The following is a 17,273-nucleotide window of genomic DNA, read 5'->3' on the forward strand; positions in this document are numbered from 1 at the left end:
AAAAAAAAAAAAAAAAGGGAAAAGATTCAACTGGTAAATGATGAAACAAACGCCCAATGCCATGCCTTTCCTTCCCCCTCCCCCCCTTGTATGATTTACACTCAATAGCAGCCAACAGACCAGAGTCAAGTAAGGGCAGAAACTCAAAAATCCTAATAATACCCATCCATCTGTCACTTCTGGAACATGGCAGCCGCATCCTCCTTGCGCCATTCAAGCTCCAATTGTCCCTCATACACTGTGTCAATGATGCGCCGGGTGCGGTCGTATGCCTCCCCATAACGACCCTCGCATTCCCGGAGCACCTTCAACACCAGACTCCGACTCAACCCCGGATCGTCTGCATCGCCAAAGTGCTTCTCAACCCGCTTTTTCAGCCCTTCGATACCTCGTCGGATCTCCTTTCCGTCGTACGCTGCCATCACCTTCTTCGCCACCGATCGCGAGTAACTGGGCCGGCTGGCAATGTCCGAGGGGTTCATTCCGCTCCCTAGTAGATTTTCGACAGACTCCACGAACTCAAGCAGTTTGCCGAGAGGTCGGTGGATGACTGAATCGAGATACAGCTTCAAGTGCTCCTGCATGTCCTGCTGCGCGCGGTCGCGCCAACGCTCCAGAACCAAAAGATCTCGAATACCGACCTCCTCCACGTAGTGATTCATGTTTTCGATCAGGAGAATGTGGTAATTAAGAATTTCCTTGTCCTCAGGATCGCCAGACGTGGCAGTCGTGGCCGTCGGTTGGCCGGGAGCTTCCTTGGCGATGAACTTGAGCGACTCCCACATGGCACGATTGATGCGATCGTAGGCTTCGTTGACGCTGATGCGAATATCATGGAAATCCTGCGACTGCTGCGTGAGGAGATTCTCCACAGCAGTGGCGAAATTCGGGAACACTCGCATAAATGAGATCACTCCCTTGCGCTTGTTCACTTTGACTTTCGTCTCCTCGATACCGCGGATTTGTTCATCCACAAATCGATTAAATAGACCAAGGAGTCGAGAATGCAGTTTCTGAAGGGAGTGGACAATAAAATCCTGATTGGCGTCATCGAACTCGGAGATAGCCTTTTCCAAGGCCAGTAGAATACCAATTCCTTGACTATCATCGTCTCAGTCAGTATCGGAAGTCATGATAACGCGCGATGCGCTTGACACTTACAGTGGATCCGCTCGGATAGCCCAGTCAATAAGATTCTGCATATCAGTGGGCCAGAATGAGAAGAGTTCGTCCATGCTCTGTTCGACCTTCTTGGCCATACCCCGGTCGGGGTCATGTAATTGTTTGACGCTGAAATTAGGAATCCTGCGCTCATCCGGAGCACCCGAAGCGACCAGGTCCGGAAATTCGAGTGTGGAGAGGGAGTTCAAGTGGAAGAAATGAACAATAAAGTTCTGCTCCTCAGAGATCATTCTCAATGTCTCTTGGAGAGTGCCTGCGAATGCCTCACATGGCTCAAGTTTACCGTGTTGCTTGTCACCAGATGACAGCTTGAGGCCGGCTGCCGCTCGGATGGTCTTGCCTCTCCGAACGGTGAGTTTACGTGCGGCCATCGTGAGACCTTCACTTTCTTTTTCCTTCTCCTGATGGGTGAAGAGGAGTTCCTGCTCATCTCCTGTGGGTTTTCTTGCCATCTTCCTCCAAGACACGTTGTTGTCGCGGAAGTCATTCTGGTAAGGCGCTTTCGCCTGTTGTTCATAAAGGTTGATTAAGGCCTGCCATTCTCCTCCGCTAACTTCTCGCGCGAAGAGAATCATTGCGTGGTAATGCCACAGTTCTCGGCGACAGTACGCCCGAGCTTCACTGTTGAGCTTGAGGGGGTCTTTCTGAGCAGCGGCTGCTGCGGCGTCGATCCTCTTTTGCTCTGCAATTCTGAAGGCGATTGTCATGAATTGTTTGAGTCGCTGCAAGAATACCCGAGCATGTGCGCGATATTCTTCTTTCTTTTCCTGGATGGCGCGCATCTGTCCAATCTCCGTGTCAGCGTAAACGCCCAGGCTGCCATGATCTCCAGCAGCATCGGCCAGCCGTCTCTTATTCTGCCGTATATCGGAATCGATCATCAACATCGCCTTATACAGTGTTGACAGTGCCACTTCAGTATCTCGTAGTCCATCAGGATTACTCAGTGAGGATTCCTTGAGTGCACGCAGATCACCTGAAGAGATAGAGAGTGTATTCAGGAGGTTCTGTAGCTCGTTTTGGAGCAACTTCTGGTTAGCAGTCTGCACTTGCAGACCCTGCGATTGTGTCTCAATATAGGACACATCGTCGTGTAGTGTCTGGAGTGCGATCAGCAGCTGTCGAACGTGCAAACGTTCGGGGCTATTACTTACGTTCAATTCGTGCGCGTATAGCGTAAGTAGATTATCCAACTCTTCGCATTCCTCGACCGTCTTGTCAATGAGTTTGGCCAATTGATCAATCTTCCCCTCCTGCTGCTCCAGGTTACCAAGCCAGCTGGTAGCCTCGACGCGTCCGATTTCGCGACGGATATCCGCTTCAAGATCTTCGATGCGCTTTTCGTCACTAAGCCGTCCATTCCAACCTAGGTCTGTCAAGATATCATCAAAATCCCCCCCTCGCCCTGCCAAAACGCTAGGCCTGATCCCAAGAGACTGGCAGTACTTAATTGTGTTGTCTTCATGACGTCTACGGCGGCGATCGTGTGGCGAAGGCGACACGGACCTTGTCCTCTCGTCAGTGACAATCTGCACCACGGGTCTCGATGTGTCGCGCGTGTCACTGGGTGCCTCGACGGGCTTGATGACGGGCTCCAGCGGAGGCGCTTGGGTCACTTCAACCGTGGGAGGTTCTGATGCAGGGATTGTGATAGGTGGAGGCGCAGCAGGTTGTTCCTCTGTCCTAAGAGGTAAGGGAGCTGCTGGCCCCTCTTTATCTGGGCTGTCAGGGCCAGCCGTTGTATTGTCGCTGTTCGTCCGAAGCAAGAATGGAGCTGGAACAACGCTTGTAATACCATCAGGTTCATCCGTTGCTGCTTTCTGCTTTCTCGCCGCTGCCAAAAGCCTCTCGCCTGCACCTCCGGGTCTAGGCTTGAAAGCACCGTAGGCAGTTGCGGCTTTGCGCAATGCTCCTGCAACGTCCTTGGTTTGTTTTTTCTTTACCATAGGACCAAGGCCTGGACGGTGCGTATCAAGGTCTTCAGCTGCAGGCCCCGCATCGTCCGAAGGACTGGTTGGCATAGGAGGCTCCGTCTCTGCAGCCGGTTCGGCAGCTTCCGACGACTGCGGAGGATCCGGAGTTGCTATGACTGTTTCTGGTTCTGGTGCCGACGCTGGTACGGGAGGTTGAATAGTGATAGATTCGGGTTTATGGGGAGTGGTCGGTGTCTTGTTGCCTGCTGACATGCCGGGCATCAAGGTGGATGGCAGATCCCCGACGCTGGAGCTGACAGGAGCCTCCAGCTCCTGAGGTTCTGTCTGTATGTCCGATCTGGAAGACCGTTCGGATGTTTCCCGCAAAGGCGACCGTGGACCCACGCTGCTTGCTGGACTGTGCAAGAATGTGCGATTCTCTCCGGAGACCGACCCTGGTGTCGTGGGTCGAAGACCATCCTTGCTACGACTAGTGTGTAAATCATGGGTACGTAGCATAGGCCTTGATTCGGGATCTGGCCTTCCATCCCGAGAGGATGGGGGCCTTGCCTCCAGGGTTGGGACTCCTTGACTGGTTTCGCTATTATGAGCATTGTGGCCGTTGAGTCTGTCTGGCGAGACAGCAGAAGATGCAGCTTGCAGACTGGACGGGAAGTCCCTGCTTCTGGATTCGTGTAGAGGGGGCGGCGGCGCCTTTGGGCCCCTGTTATCTGTTGCCAGTCGTTCCGTCGCACGAGGAGGTTGCTCGCGATGATCAGGGGGTATCGGTGGCGGGTGCGATGGGGGACCGGAGGGTGAAAACCCGCTTTTTGCAGACTGGCCAGTCGACGGCCTTGCCATCTGCTCTCGACTCTTTTGAGATCGCAGGGCGTGTTCCTCAGGTGGTGGCCTCTTAGGCCCATCGCGACTGGGCGCGCGGCTTGAGTACGGAGACTGGGGCCGACTGCCCTGAGATGAAGGCGGGCGAGGGGGGGGCAATGTCACATCCGAACGAGAAGATCCTGGGTGAGGGATTCTAGGTGCTGGCGGTGCCGTCGGAGGAGTGGGGTTTGACCCAGCCAGCAGTTGCCGTTCACGTTCGTCGAAGCCAATTAGTGTGGGCACCTTGCCCCCAGTATATTTGCGATAGATCTTCACCAGACTGCCGATGAAAAAGTCCTTCTCTTTGGCAGTCCGTGCATGCCAATAGTAAGGCTTTCCCACGGTAACCACGAACCCGAGATTGAGAGCCCACTGCTTCTGCTGTTGTTCCAGAGGGGTCGACGGTACCAAGGCGTTATACGATTGAATGGCGGATAAATCGTCGAGCATCCATGTTTTCCCAATAGAAAAAGACCCGTCGTTGTTCTCCCTAGCCTTGTGCAAGCGCACCCTGCCTGATCTTCTGACCGCAACAATGATTACTCGAGGCTTCTTGTTTTCGGGCGGCGAGTTTGGCGGCGCGGGGGTGGATGGATATGCCGCATCTTCGATAATGCGGACATGTGTTATGTAGGACTCGACCACTAAAATGGAGAGAAGCGATCAGTTCGGAACAGTGCAATTGACTCCCACAGGGCGGGTGAAATACAGGTGCCATCATTGTCCTTCTTAGAGAAACAGCTGTGAATGATCCGCCTCTTCTCGTCCTCGAACTTCTCCGCCCTTGACAAGGAGCCATCACTGGGCCCGGGAAATCCGCCATTGCGACCATCGCCTCCACGGCGCGGATCCCTTTGAGGGGGAATGTCACTGGGCGGAGGGCCCCTTGGGCGGTCACGACTACTCATAACTGTTATTTAGAAACCGAAGCCTGGTACACTCAGGATGTGCCCAAAATCAGGTAGACATCGTCGATCAGGACAAGGAAGGAAGAGACCGGGGGGGTGGTTGCGGCGCGACGTGAGCGAGTAGCACAGCTCGTAGAAGGACAATGTCGCGACGAACAGGATTGTGAGAGAAATGGCACACTCAGCACAAAGGAACAAGCGACATGAAGAGTCAGATGTTGGGAGCAAGAGCAGAATGTGAAGTACAAGCAAGGTGGAGGGTGTGGATTAGATCATTGGATTACTCCGTAATGAGTCTGGGCGGCAGCGGACACTAGTAGTTATCGAGGAGGGAGGAGCTCGTGCTCAAAGGACCACCGGAACGAGGCTGACTCGACATGCAGTGCATACACTGACTTAATGCTACAGAAATTAAATAAACATAAATTACGCTGAAGATTATTTCATGAATCAATTGAAAAAGATGTGACTTCTCTTGCCCATATATACCTAAGTTTGCAAACCGGTAGCAAGGAATCACCACACAGCCCCGAGGCCTCTTTATTTGACCATCTGGAACCTCACCAGTCAAATCAGACCTTGTCCACATGTTGAGTATAACACATTATATAAACACATGCATAACACTGATGATCTCCATCGTTGCGGCGGGATGTCATTGATGCAGAATTGGAGGGAAAATCGCACAGTATAAGAGGTTGATGATAACAGCCAATCTAAATATCACTATCTTGACTTTGATTGTTGGGGTGAGATACCAGTGGCTGTATATACTTTGATGTCCGGCCATCCAAGTCTGCCGAACCTGTAGTACAGAGTACATCATTGAACTTACTCATCGCGGTGGAAATATATTGGTGCGAACAGTCATTCAGACATATCTGCTTTACTTCATCCAATAAGGTCTGAGTAGGTGCTATTCTGTCATTCATCTCTTAACGTTATGGTGATGCGTTCATTCTCATAATTCCCAGCGATTATGCAAAAGTTACGCAGTAACTTACAGAGTACTTTAGTCCTAGACGGGGAACTACCCAGTCTATCACGTGATTAACGGCCGGGGATCTTAGATTCAGTCACGGGACGCCACGTGAGACCAGCATGAAGCAACCGGCTGGCCAGTCAGAACATAGAGATTCGCTGACCGCCTGCATTTGCTGCCGTCCCTTTTTCCTCTTGTAAACTTTTTTTTTTTCTGTCAGTCCGATAAAGGAAAGATCAAAAACATCCTACCGTCTTCCAAATCACTGCCCGAGAGTCCTTTGTTTTCTGCTCAGACCACAGTGTCTTTCACTTCAGAGCGCTACAATGGCTTCCAAGAAGGCTCAGAAATCCTCTCCTACCAAGATGTCCAAGGACAAGAAGACGGTGCGGAAATTTGCTTTGATCTCGAGATCCGCTAGAATGCGCCGAACGGGTACACTGACATATTTCTTACACAATAGGCTCCTGCTCCTCCTGCGCCCCTCGTCGCGGCGATCTCCCAATACCTCTCCGACAATGGACTGTCTAAGACCCACGATGCGCTCACCAAGGAGTTGAGCAGCAAGTCCATTAAGATTAACACCAAGAATGTGCCTTCTCTGATGGAGCTTTTCAAGACCTGGGAGCAGAACCAGTCCTCTAAGTCTGACAGCTCGGATGAGTCCAGCTCTTCCTCCTCGGACAGCGACAGCAGCTCGGACGACTCGAGTGATTCCGATGTCGAGATGGATGACGCCCCGAAGACGCAGAAGAAGCAGTCTAGAAGTTCCTCGCCTTCGTCTTCCTCTTCCTCTTCTTCCTCGTCTGACTCTGATAGCGATGCGGATGACGAGAAGGAGGAAGAGACTGCCTCTGCTCCGGTTCCTGCTTCCAAGTCCCAGGGCACCAAGCGCAAGGCCGAATCCAGCTCCTCCGAATCTGAATCCGAGTCTGAGTCGGAAGAGGCCCCTAAGTCCAAGAAGACCAAGTTATCCTCTACCGAAACCTCGGCTTCTTCTGATTCCGAGTCTGGTTCTTCAGACTCTGACTCTTCTTCCGACTCTTCCTCCGACTCCGAGTCCTCCTCTTCGAGCGAAGACGAAAGCTCTTCCGACTCTAGCTCCGAGTCCGAGTCCGAGTCGGATTCTGATTCTTCCAGCGACGAGGAAGAGAAGCCCAAAACTGAGAAGCCCAAGGCTGAAAAGAAGGAAAAGAAGACCGCCCCTGCCTCCAGCTCTTCTTCCTCCGACTCCTCTTCCGAGGAGGAGAGCGGAAAGTCCACTCCTTCGAACTCCGAGAGCAGCGAAACCGTTGAGAACTCCGAATCTGAAGTGAAGAAGGCTGCACCTGCTGCCAAAGTGAGCGAGACCCTTTCTGCCAGCGCCAGCCCTGCTCCTGGCAACGGCTTCACCAAGAAGAAGCACACCGGTGCGCGGCCTACGCCCCTGGCTCTCCTCAGTGAGCAGCCCTACGATCACCACCCCTCAAACGAATACATCCCCTACGCCTACGCCGAGAAAGCCTGGCAAGATCTGTCCGTCACCCGCGGCAAGGGCTTCACGAAGGAGAAGAACAAGAAGAAGCGTGGATCCTACCGTGGCGGCCCCATTGACATCTCGGGCGGCAAGTCCTTCAAGTTCGATGACTAGATGAGTGTCGGCGTTCTACTTCGTCACATATAACTTACGATCGCTCTCAACTGGGTCCAGAAATCATTCTTTCAGCTTGCCATGTGCCAACAGCTGCACAACGGAAGCTACCGAATTGGTTCTTCTTTGCCCAGGGAGGAAAAAAGTCATTCACTGTCACATTATTAGATAATCAGATCTAGATGCATTGTTTTAGATCCTGGGGTCCCCGAAAATGTTTGCTTCTTGCAGCAAGGCGCTAATGGAGCCGGGCCGGAGTTTTGCCCTTTGTGTTTCTTCATTTCGCATGTTTTCGCTTGTTATCTTTCATTCAAGTCATGACTTTTGAAGACATTACTCCTTCTAGTTACACCTAGACCTGTGTTCTGATTCCAGTAGCGCAAAGTAAAAAGCAATGAGTTTGGTCAAGGTCTATTTTTCATTGTGTATAAATCCAATTCGTAGCACATGCAAATTTATCCATGTATGTTTTTTTTTGCACTTCTAGCGATACAGCGAGTCAGCCCAAGACGAAACCACCCTCAATGCTTGTAGTAGTATATGCAACCTGGCTCAATTCAATCATAATCAAGTTCCAGTACAGATCCTCAAGTACCAAACTCCACTGCCACCAACCCCGAGAGCCCATGGCCGCAATCACAAAGCAGGCCTCCAGGAGCTAAAATCCCCCAACTTTGTCCACCGCCGGTCCCAACCAGTCAGAGACTCGTTGGCGATGTCCTCGTCGGTGACGTCCTGGAACGGCTGCTGGGTCCGCAGCCGCACCACCGCCGTACTAGCCCCTGGATCGTCCGGACGCTCATATCCGGATAAACCGAGGATGCGGTCCGCAGGATACCGACGACGGCGCGACTTTTGTTGTTGTTGCTGCTGCTGATGATGATGTGGTTCTGATGCCACCAGATCGGTAAGGGCGAGCGGCTCGGCGTACCAGGCGCCGTGGCCGCCGTGGAGGAGATCGTCTGATGCGACGAAATCTAGGCGCATGACGCCGTCGGCGACGCCGGTGTAGACAGTCGGGGAGCTGGGAGAGGGGGAGCTCATGGTGTAAATGGCACCGCGGTAGGGACGCTGGTTCTGGATGTTGCGCGGCTGGTGGTAGGTTGTTGGGGCTGGGTGGGAGAGGTAGATGGAAACCTCCTTGCGGGTGGTGGTGAGGGATAGGTGGTGGAGTTGGTGGTTGAGTTTGTCGATGGCTTTAGTGCGGGTAGTGGCGGCTGTGGTGAGAGTGGTACCACCGTTAGTGGGTGGTTGGGGTGGACGGGCGAAGCGTCGGATTGAGGGCTTTGAGTCGAGGTAGCTGTAGCCACGGTCCATGCGGAGGTCGAAGATCTTGACAAGGGCTTCACCGCCGGAGCCGACGATGAAGCGGTTGTGGGTGAATGGATGGATGCAGTAGATGGGGTTGTCGTCGGTGGGATCGCGGTAGATCATTTCGTGCTCCTTGTGGGATCGGAGGTCATGGAGTCTGGGTGAAGAGGGTTAGTGGTTATAAGAAGTGATAGTTTTAGTCTAGGGGATGAAATGAGGCATTACCTGACGGCCCGATCACCCCATCCTGCGAGAAAGACCTGTCCGGTAGCGCTCAAAGGCGCAATGGCGTTGACATCTGATTTGATGGCCGCAGAAGGGTTCAACCTCTCATAGTCTACTTGATGTAGGCTGATTTCCCGATCCTGCGACACCCGCTCGTTGGTGACGGACGAGATTGTGATTGCATCGTCGATGCGACCTGTTCCGATGGCAAGGAGATCGGATGAGAGGAATTTCGAGTATCTGTTACGCGTCTTCTTCGCTGGGTCGATTTGCAGACGCGTAAATTCCGACACTCTTTGGCTTGTCGAAGCCGTGTTGTACAGCGCAATGGTCCCGTTGCTCAGATGCGCTGCGAGAATTGAAATCTGCCCAGTGCTCAAGTCGGTGCGCTCAACACCCAGGCCGTACGTTTCAAATACTTGCTTGTACTCATGCGACGGCTCGTCAATGGAAATTGCGAGACGGTGAATTTCACCACGAGCGCGGGCGAATATCAGATGTTCCGTGCCTTCTTCGTATGCCGCATGGCTCGGCCTCAGCAAGTGCAATCCGCAGATGTCGTCGACGCTGCTGATATGATCGAGATCGCTGAAGATGATCCACTGCTCATTTGGTGTCGAGCCCGTCTGCTTCACTCGCAGGAAGATCTCGTCTGCCGCGCCCCAGGCGAGGACTTCTCGCCGATCATTCCAAGTTGATCCGTTCCAAGTCTCATATGTGTCCAGGGCGGGGCGATAGCCAAGCGTAGGCCTGTCGCCACGGATCGCCTTTTCAGATCCGACCCTGGTTGCCTGGGACGGATAGACAAATCTACCCACAAGAGCATGCTTGTCCAAGGCGCGTGAGCGGGACGTGAGCGATTGAGCCGCTTCTCTCCAGAAACCTGGGACTTGTGCGCCGGGAAATTGTTTCTGCACAAAGGCACGAAAGATCCGCCAGTTATCCGTAGCAATGGTTTCATGCAGACGTCTGCTGGTTCGAGACAGATGCACCAAGGCATTGACAGTGGGCAGGTGGCACGCGATGAGATAGAGGATCTCAGCAGGTAGATCTTCCAACATGATGTTGTTTGAGGAAGTTGGATGTTGATGTCAATACATTAATGCATTTGGCAGTGCGCACACAGATCAGGCACAGAAATGACGTATGGTGCAGGGCAAATACTACCCGTCACATAGTTAGCCATACTTGATACTATGAGCTTAGGGGAATAACACACGCACCTGCTGAGGAAAACGACTCCAAAGTTCACACATTTGCCATGGGGTTTGTTATAGACTTGTCGGCGGTTGAGGTCATGGGAAAAAACCTGGGCGGCCAAACCCATTACTGGGCTAGGAGAAACATAGCGACATAATAATACGCGAGGAATCCTGCATATTGCCAAGCACCATAAGCTCCAGTCAAAATGAAGGACTGATGGCGAAATTCAAGATCAACCTGAACATGAGTCACAAATTGGATAAGAACTAGTACTATAGTTATACCTGCAGCAGAAACAGCAGAAACGAAAAATCCATCTATTGACCAGCATGTGACTTTGTTGAATGGATTATGTCAGCACTTATGCAGCGATGATGGATTCTTATCTTTTATCGTCTTTATCTCCATTTTCTTATCGCAATATGCGTCGCTCCCCGCTTAAGAAGCTTTGTCTGCCTTCAATCAAGTGAGTCATGCTGCGACTGCCTTGGACTGAAATGCTTGTTATGAATGACTTTGGCTGACGCTAAGTATTATACGTGTCTTGAGCATATCAATCTTCTAACCCCCGGGAAGCTGAGTATCTTGCGCGTGGTAGCTTCAATCCATCCTCCATTAGCCGAGAAAAGCCGATCTACTTGCGTAGGCCTTATCATCCGAGCCCATTCAAAAGTCGTCAATTATCAACCCAGAACATTGTCGCAAACGTCAAAGTTTATCAAGTTTGGATTGATATTTACCAGCATCATGGTAGTCTCTGCTGTGACCGCCGTCGCGACCGTCACTTGCGTTCTCGTCCTGATCTACAAATTAATACTCTATCCACTATTTCTATCACCATTGTCTAGGATTCCAAACGCCCATTGGACAGCACCCATATCCCCCGCCTGGATCATCTGGAGAAGGTATCGAGCTTTGAACAATCGTACAATCCAGGCGGCGCACGAGAAATTCGGGCCTATTGTGAGACTAGGCCCCTCTGAAATCTCAATCAATTGCGTCGACGGTGGCATAAAAAGTGTATACACTGGGGGTTTCGAGAAGCATGAATGGTACCCACGGGTATTCGGGTCTTTTGGGTGAGTACTGCGCAAGAGTCCTGGTCATCGAAGTACTCACTCTAGAGTTCAGTACCGTAAGCATGTTCACAATGACCGACAATAAAGCCCATTCCAGCCGCAAAAGACTGCTGTCCAACATTTACAGCAAGTCCTTCTTACAGTCTTCACCACACATCCACCTGATCTCTGAGACAATCATGCTTGACCGTTTCCTGCCTCTGATCCACGAAGCAGTTACAAGTAATGCCGTGGTGGATATGCATGATCTGAATCAAGGGCTGACCATGGACTTCGTATCCTCGTACCTCTATGGACTGGCCAATGGGTCCAACTTTCTGCAAGATGCGGACTTCCGGCACAGAATGTTGCAACTCTATCAATGCAGAAAGCCGTTTGAATTCTACCATCAAGAAGTTCCCGGCTTGCTGGCATGGACCAAGAAATTCGGACTTCGTCTAATCCCTAAATGGTGTGATGAGGCCAACGAGGTACTGGACGCATGGGGGCTGAGTTTCTGCGACAAGGCGGACGAATGCATGGCATCCACCAAGCTGGAGACTGAACCGATGGTATACAAGCACCTCAAGCAAGGTATTTTGAAGCAGCAGAAAGCCGCTGGGCTATCAGACGCAGACCCAGAGAAGCAAAAGTGCGAGATCGCCTGTGAGCTGTACGATCATCTGACAGCCGGCCACGAGACTAGTGCCGTGGCTTTAACCTACCTCTTCTGGGAGCTTTCAAAGCATCCGGAGCTACAGCGAGAGCTCCGGGAAGAGCTCCTGACCCTTGAGCCAAGGCTCACCTACCCTCGTCCTGACGCATCACGAGCCCTTCCATCCCCAAAGTCAATCGATGCTTTACCTCTCCTCGAAGCCATCGTCACGGAAACACTGCGCCTGCATGCCCCGATACCGGGCATCCAACCTCGCGTGACGCCGTCTCCAAGCTGCACGCTTGTAGGTTTTGACAACATCCCCGCAAATACGCGGGTGAACGCACAAGCCTACTCGCTCCACCGCAATCCCGCGGTCTACCCGGAGCCTGAGTCATGGGAGCCGAGGCGGTGGCTGAAAGACCAGAATTCGGCCGCCGAGCTGGAGGAGCGACGACGGTGGTTCTGGGCTTTTGGCAGCGGGGGACGGATGTGTGTGGGCAGTAACCTAGCCCTACAAGGTGAGATTTCTTGTCCCAGTCTGGGGAATCCGGTGCATGTCTAATTGTTCTTTGCGTTTTACAGAAATGAAACTGGCTGTGGCAGCCATTTATACGAACTTCACGACTTCTGTTGTCAACGACGACGACATCGAGGCGATTGATGCTTACACCGTGAAGCCTCGAGGCGAGAAGTTGATTTTGCGCTTCGAGAATGCCTGACAAGTTATCATATTATGCCGTGAGTCAACGAAGAGTCTTGTACATACTACATTCATCTCGAGTTTAGGAAATTTCTTACACGCACAACGGTAGTTGCAGCATGACAACCACGTATCCAGCGCCATGTCTTTAATACGCACAAGCCTTTGAGTCTAGCCCACCACAATTATCCACACGTAGAAGCCTACACAATCGCCTTCTAAGCTTTGCCCTCAACTCAGCACATACTCATCAACGGCATGAACAGCTAAATTTGTCTTTGAACCCATAAAACAAGAAAACTCCAGTTTACCACAATAGAATACAGTATGTTCATCCCGCACTGTAGCAGCCGCAACCGCAGCCGCATCCCTCGCCCATATGCAGTCCAGTCCAGCCCTATGCACGTTTCCTAACCCAAAACACCATCCTTCTTCTGCGGTCCACGCACATTGGGGAACATTCTCATGAGGTGGTAGTTGATGGTGCTGCGTCCCTGGCGCTTGGGTTTCTGTATGTAGCGAAACGCGAATTTGTTAGTTATTTAGTTAGGCACTTCACCTCACTTCATAGCAGACAATCTAGCCAAGCTCAAAAGAGTGAAAATCAAGGAGAAACGTACAGGAGCATCCATGCACTGTCTCAATTGCTGTTCCAGCGCCGCGCAGCCTTCAACAGAACCACCGGCCGAAGCCCAACAACCTACATGACAAGCGAATTGCGTTAGCTGGCGCGTACAACATTGCGGGACATGTATGTTGCTGTCGATGAGGGGAAGGAAAAGAGGGTAAGGTGCTGGGATCCTGGTCATCCTGGTTCAGCGGACTAGAAGTCCGGAGCTTGACCAGATGATGCCTGCGAAGCTCTCCATCTTCCCCCCCTCCTTCCCAAGCATATTTCACTTGACGAAATCTAGGTGTGCGGACTAGAAGAGAACAACGTACTCAGCATCGCCGACATAACCGCCACACATCCGTTGGGCTCCCTCTGGTTCGGTCTTCGGACGCGCAGGTGGTTGATGGTCTGGAGACGGACGGGGGTGAGGCGGGTGCTGGGTTTGGGAGGCATGGTTGGTTATTTGTCCACGAGCGTCGTGCTTCGAGGCTGAAGGTGATGTATGAGGAGAAACAGAGCGAGTTTCTCGTAGGACACAATCTCAACGCGCAAACGGGGTTTGTAGGTCGAAGGGAGAGGGCAGTCAACCTCGCGCCAAGACTTTTGGACAATTTTGCCCGCGGAGGTTTTGGGGAGGGAGCGTCGCTGACATAATCCGCGGCGGCGGCGGCGGTCTTCACTGATAAGCTGGGGTGCATTGGATTGACAAATTGCCCCCTCCAACTTACATACATACGAGGTCCAGCATTGAAGGGTTGAAATCACAAGAATGAGCAGCAGGCATGCATGTACTTTATACCTGAACTCTACTACTACGCTGCGTGCAACGCGCTGCGCGAGGCCCTCTCCTCCTCCGAAATGTCGATGTCTCTCCAGCAGCAGTGCGCGGAGGCGGCAAGATGCGACAACCGCCCAGCAGAGCAATGATAGCAGCAACAGCAGCAACAGCAGCAGCAGCAGCAGCAGCAAACCTCAAAATGAGGATACCCTCGAGCAAGGGGCCATGGCTCGTCGATTGTCTGCCATGACCGAGGAAGCTATGCTTGAAGGTGGTCGATCCGCACGCAAGAATCTGGAATCCGCCGGGTTCTCGGAGGAGTTGAAGAAACAGCTGGAGGAGCGGGTGGCGGCTGCGGCATTTCAGAGCCAGTATGCGAGTGCGCATTCGATTGTCGATATGCCGGTATAGTCTCTACTTGGCCCCGATGCCTCTTTGCCCTTACACAATTCATAACGTTTGTGGATACTAAATCTTATTTACTTTGTAGGCTAGCGCAGGACAGGGTACACGAGACATCGCCGGCGCAGAGCCTTGGACCGGCAAGGAGAACCTCCACGATGTCACGCTACGCATGCTGGACAGTTCGATCAAACCGATACGCACACCCTTCAAGATACCCAACCCCGTCGACATGCGCATCAAGGCCAAACCCAACGAATCGGCCGGCGTGCGACTCGCCCGAGCGAAAGAGCGCACCGCAACATACACTCAGGCGCAAGGCTCGGGACCCTCAGACAAAGAGCGGGAGGCGATGCGCCGCGAAATGAGGGAGCGGTTCTCGCCCGGAGCGCGGCCGATGCCGGCCACCCTGCAGGGGCTGACGGCGTTGGCGAATGAGCGCATTGAGGATGCGATAGCGCGCGGGCAGTTCGATAAGATCAAGAGGGGCAAGGGAGTGAATGTTACAACGGACCATAATGCGAACAGTCCGTTCATCGACACGACCGAGTACTTCATGAACAAGATCATCCAGAAGCAGGAGATCGTGCCGCCCTGGATTGAGAAGCAGCAGGATCTGGCGAGGGAGGTGGATCGGTTTCGGTCCCGGCTGAGAGCGGAGTGGCGACGGCACGCTGCACGGCTCATTGCCAGCGAGGGAGGGTCGCTTGAGGCGCAAATGCGTCGGGCGCGTGCGTATGCTGCGGCAGAGGCTCGGTTGGTTGAAAAAGCCAAGATTGAGCAAGCCCTCAGAGACTCTAGCAGCAGTGGAGAAGAGCGGGCCTCTTCTGTGTCGACTGCCACCGAAGCTGAAGCAGCAGCGGGCGAGACGCTGCAGGAGGAATCCTTACCGCATGTTTCGCCTCTTCGCGATCCGCAGTATCTCAACACCGAGCGCTCGTTCCTGGAACTTATGGTCAAGAATTTGAATGCGCAGACGCGGTCTTACAACCTGATGGCACCGCCAGTGGCGCAAAAGCCTTACCTCAATCTTGAGCGGGAGCTCAATGCATGTTACACTGATGTAGCGCCTGATCTGGCTGAGGAGATCAAACGACGCGCGACTGAGCGAGCTCGAGGGCCCGCCACAGAAGGACCCAAAGCTGCTGGCATTCTCGAGTCTCTCAGTACCTCTCAGACCGTGCGGGTGTACGAAGAGGATCACTCAAAGGGCTATGGATTGAAGCAATTCTGGCGGGATTTGTTTGCTAAGAAAGCGTAAACCAGAGCACTGTATATATGCCCCATATTTGTATATTATGATCAACGCATTCATGTCTGTATAAGCAAACCTGGAAAAGTGGCCGCCTTTTGGGCATGTTTTCAAGAAATATAGATGAAGTTAGTCACTCGGACTCCAGAATGCCAATATTTGCAATTCAATAACAGAAAACATGTGTACTCATTCATATATAGCATCATTAGTGAACACCATATACCTTCCTTTCTCCCGGACTCTATTCAAACACCCCCCTGGAGATTCGGACCAGAACATCAAGCATATTTATCATGCTTCCCCCTCACCTTCACATCCAAAACCACCTCATGGAAATCGCCCTCCTTCCTCGCCTTCCTCAACCTCTTCACCTCGTCCTCCTCCAACCGCCTGCCGACGATGCCCTCCAGCTCCTTCCGACTGATCTTTTCCCGCGCCTTGATCTCCTTGCTCGCCTTGATCTTCGGCTTGAACCGCGCCTGCATCCGTACCCGGAGACTCGTATCGGCCGACAACGTCCCCGTATCGCCGCGCACCTCGAGCTTCACGCCCGACGCGGTCGTCCTGGAGGGCACCTCCGCCACGCTGATGAAGGTACTCTCCTCAGACTCGCTGGTCCCCGTCTGGATGGAGAAGGTGCTCGGCACCGCGGCGGAATGGACGTTGAAGGTTTCGTAGTGCGAAACTGCGGAGGCGGTGGCGCTGAGGATGCCGTGTTTGTCGCTGGAGAGATATCTACAGTCATGTAGTGGGATGTTAGCATATCATGCACACCTAGGTAACTAATTGCACCGAGTTTGAGTCAACTCCACTCCCGCCCGTCGCGCGCCAATCCGTACGAACCGAAACCGAGCCGCAGAAGAAATTCTCAGTAACCAAGAGGGACAACATACCGCCCATGCGACCCCTTGAAACTCCACCCCTCCACGCCCGCGACCTTCGTCGCCACCCAGACCTGTCGTACGTCGTGCGGTTCCGCCGTGCTGGGGTCTCCCTCGATCAGGTTTTCGAGCTCCGAGGCGAAGACGTTCCCGTGCGCGTCGCTGGCGATGCAGGTGGGTGGTTGGCTGGGGAGGACGAGGAGGACCGGCCCCGCGATGTCGGAGGGTGCGTCGGCGGAGACCCAGGATTGGTCTTCCGGGTTCTCGTCCTCGAGGGCTTGGGGGATGTTCTCCGCGGTGTTGGGGTCGGTGGTGGGCTTTTTAGAGGTGCTGGTCGGGAGGGAGGTGTCGGCTTTGCGTTTTTTGGTCTTGGGCTTGTCGCCTTTGAAGGTTAGGGGTTTGACCATGATTGCTTGAGGTTTAGGAGACGGGAATTGGGTTCGAGAGCTGGGAACACAAGTATGGGGTTGAGTGAGGGTTGAGAGAAAGATGGATAGTAGACTTTGGTGGAGAGAGCGAAAGTGATGGGTTGGCGTTGCTTATCGATAAGGGAGGGGGTCCCACTTGAGCTCTGTTTAGTTCAGTAGATCAATTAGTTCCCACCATCTATGACTGATCCATTGCTTGGATAGAAGCTACCACGGATAAAATAGGAGAGATAAGGTGATTCCTCAGATAGTGACATCTAGTAT

The 17,273-nt window shown here is 52.8% G+C and overlaps 7 protein-coding genes across 7 annotated transcripts; 3 read left to right on the plus strand and 4 right to left on the minus strand.

Moving 5' to 3' along the window:
• Window positions 1-39: 39 nt before the first annotated feature.
• On the minus strand, window positions 40-4,885 carry BP01DRAFT_426371 (GTP-Rho binding exocyst subunit SEC3; the record flags this gene model as incomplete). Its single annotated transcript, XM_025579792.1, has 4 exons — window positions 40-1,101; window positions 1,162-2,282; window positions 2,337-4,621; window positions 4,687-4,885. The coding sequence occupies 4 exons, from the start codon at window positions 4,883-4,885 to the stop codon at window positions 174-176; spliced, it is 4,533 nt and encodes a 1,510-aa protein (XP_025427412.1). The 3' UTR covers window positions 40-173.
• A 1,212-nt stretch (window positions 4,886-6,097) lies between these two features.
• BP01DRAFT_360405 (nucleolar and coiled-body phosphoprotein 1 family protein) lies at window positions 6,098-7,906 on the plus strand. Its single transcript, XM_025575910.1, has 2 exons — window positions 6,098-6,253; window positions 6,331-7,906. The coding sequence occupies exons 1-2, from the start codon at window positions 6,194-6,196 to the stop codon at window positions 7,495-7,497; spliced, it is 1,227 nt and encodes a 408-aa protein (XP_025427413.1). The 5' UTR covers window positions 6,098-6,193; the 3' UTR covers window positions 7,498-7,906.
• Window positions 7,907-7,957: 51 nt separating this feature from the next.
• BP01DRAFT_327728 (F-box/WD repeat-containing protein) lies at window positions 7,958-10,502 on the minus strand. Its single transcript, XM_025572922.1, has 3 exons — window positions 10,257-10,502; window positions 9,034-10,196; window positions 7,958-8,965 (listed from the first exon to the last, which is right to left on the minus strand). The coding sequence occupies exons 2-3, from the start codon at window positions 10,092-10,094 to the stop codon at window positions 8,134-8,136; spliced, it is 1,893 nt and encodes a 630-aa protein (XP_025427414.1). The 5' UTR covers window positions 10,095-10,196; window positions 10,257-10,502; the 3' UTR covers window positions 7,958-8,133.
• Window positions 10,503-10,983: 481 nt separating this feature from the next.
• BP01DRAFT_305740 (cytochrome P450) lies at window positions 10,984-12,671 on the plus strand (the record flags this gene model as incomplete). Its single annotated transcript, XM_025572206.1, has 3 exons — window positions 10,984-11,315; window positions 11,368-12,470; window positions 12,535-12,671. 3 exons carry the CDS (start codon window positions 10,984-10,986, stop codon window positions 12,669-12,671), a joined length of 1,572 nt encoding a protein of 523 aa, XP_025427415.1.
• Window positions 12,672-12,784: 113 nt separating this feature from the next.
• BP01DRAFT_327736 (mitochondrial 37S ribosomal protein mS37) lies at window positions 12,785-13,854 on the minus strand. The gene is made up of 3 exons (XM_025572923.1): window positions 13,595-13,854; window positions 13,273-13,352; window positions 12,785-13,161 (listed from the first exon to the last, which is right to left on the minus strand). The coding sequence occupies exons 1-3, from the start codon at window positions 13,716-13,718 to the stop codon at window positions 13,063-13,065; spliced, it is 303 nt and encodes a 100-aa protein (XP_025427416.1). The 5' UTR covers window positions 13,719-13,854; the 3' UTR covers window positions 12,785-13,062.
• A 414-nt stretch (window positions 13,855-14,268) lies between these two features.
• Window positions 14,269-15,706, plus strand: BP01DRAFT_305754 (DnaJ family domain-containing protein; the record flags this gene model as incomplete). The annotated part of the gene is made up of 2 exons (XM_025572208.1): window positions 14,269-14,448; window positions 14,534-15,706. 2 exons carry the CDS (start codon window positions 14,269-14,271, stop codon window positions 15,704-15,706), a joined length of 1,353 nt encoding a protein of 450 aa, XP_025427417.1.
• A 145-nt stretch (window positions 15,707-15,851) lies between these two features.
• On the minus strand, window positions 15,852-17,216 carry BP01DRAFT_360411 (uncharacterized protein). The gene is made up of 2 exons (XM_025575911.1): window positions 16,594-17,216; window positions 15,852-16,435 (listed from the first exon to the last, which is right to left on the minus strand). Exons 1-2 carry the CDS (start codon window positions 16,986-16,988, stop codon window positions 15,979-15,981), a joined length of 852 nt encoding a protein of 283 aa, XP_025427418.1. The 5' UTR covers window positions 16,989-17,216; the 3' UTR covers window positions 15,852-15,978.
• Between the last annotated feature and the right edge of the window lie 57 nt (window positions 17,217-17,273).

This window comes from Aspergillus saccharolyticus (genome assembly GCF_003184585.1).
Source record: "Aspergillus saccharolyticus JOP 1030-1 unplaced genomic scaffold BP01scaffold_47, whole genome shotgun sequence".
In the NCBI taxonomy this organism is placed as follows: domain Eukaryota; kingdom Fungi; phylum Ascomycota; class Eurotiomycetes; order Eurotiales; family Aspergillaceae; genus Aspergillus; species Aspergillus saccharolyticus.

What these genes read in the sequence shown, in the direction of transcription:
- BP01DRAFT_360411 (XM_025575911.1), bottom strand. Translation starts at nt 16,988, where the DNA reads ATGGTCAAACCCCTAACCTTCAAAGGCGACAAGCCCAAGACCAAAAAA. An exon ending in TTCAAGGGGTCGCATGGGCG is followed by an intron (nt 16,436 to 16,593) that starts GTATGTTGTCCC and finishes ACATGACTGTAG; the next exon opens with ATATCTCTCCAGCGACAAAC.
- BP01DRAFT_327728 (XM_025572922.1), bottom strand. Translation starts at nt 10,094, where the DNA reads ATGTTGGAAGATCTACCTGCTGAGATCCTCTATCTCATCGCGTGCCAC. An exon ending in TGGGGTGATCGGGCCGTCAG is followed by an intron (nt 8,966 to 9,033) that starts GTAATGCCTCAT and finishes CTCTTCACCCAG; the next exon opens with ACTCCATGACCTCCGATCCC.
- BP01DRAFT_360405 (XM_025575910.1), top strand. Translation starts at nt 6,194, where the DNA reads ATGGCTTCCAAGAAGGCTCAGAAATCCTCTCCTACCAAGATGTCCAAG. An exon ending in TGTCCAAGGACAAGAAGACG is followed by an intron (nt 6,254 to 6,330) that starts GTGCGGAAATTT and finishes CTTACACAATAG; the next exon opens with GCTCCTGCTCCTCCTGCGCC.
- BP01DRAFT_327736 (XM_025572923.1), bottom strand. Translation starts at nt 13,718, where the DNA reads ATGCCTCCCAAACCCAGCACCCGCCTCACCCCCGTCCGTCTCCAGACC. An exon ending in GGTTATGTCGGCGATGCTGA is followed by an intron (nt 13,353 to 13,594) that starts GTACGTTGTTCT and finishes CTTGTCATGTAG; the next exon opens with GTTGTTGGGCTTCGGCCGGT. An exon ending in GACAGTGCATGGATGCTCCT is followed by an intron (nt 13,162 to 13,272) that starts GTACGTTTCTCC and finishes CGCTACATACAG; the next exon opens with AAACCCAAGCGCCAGGGACG.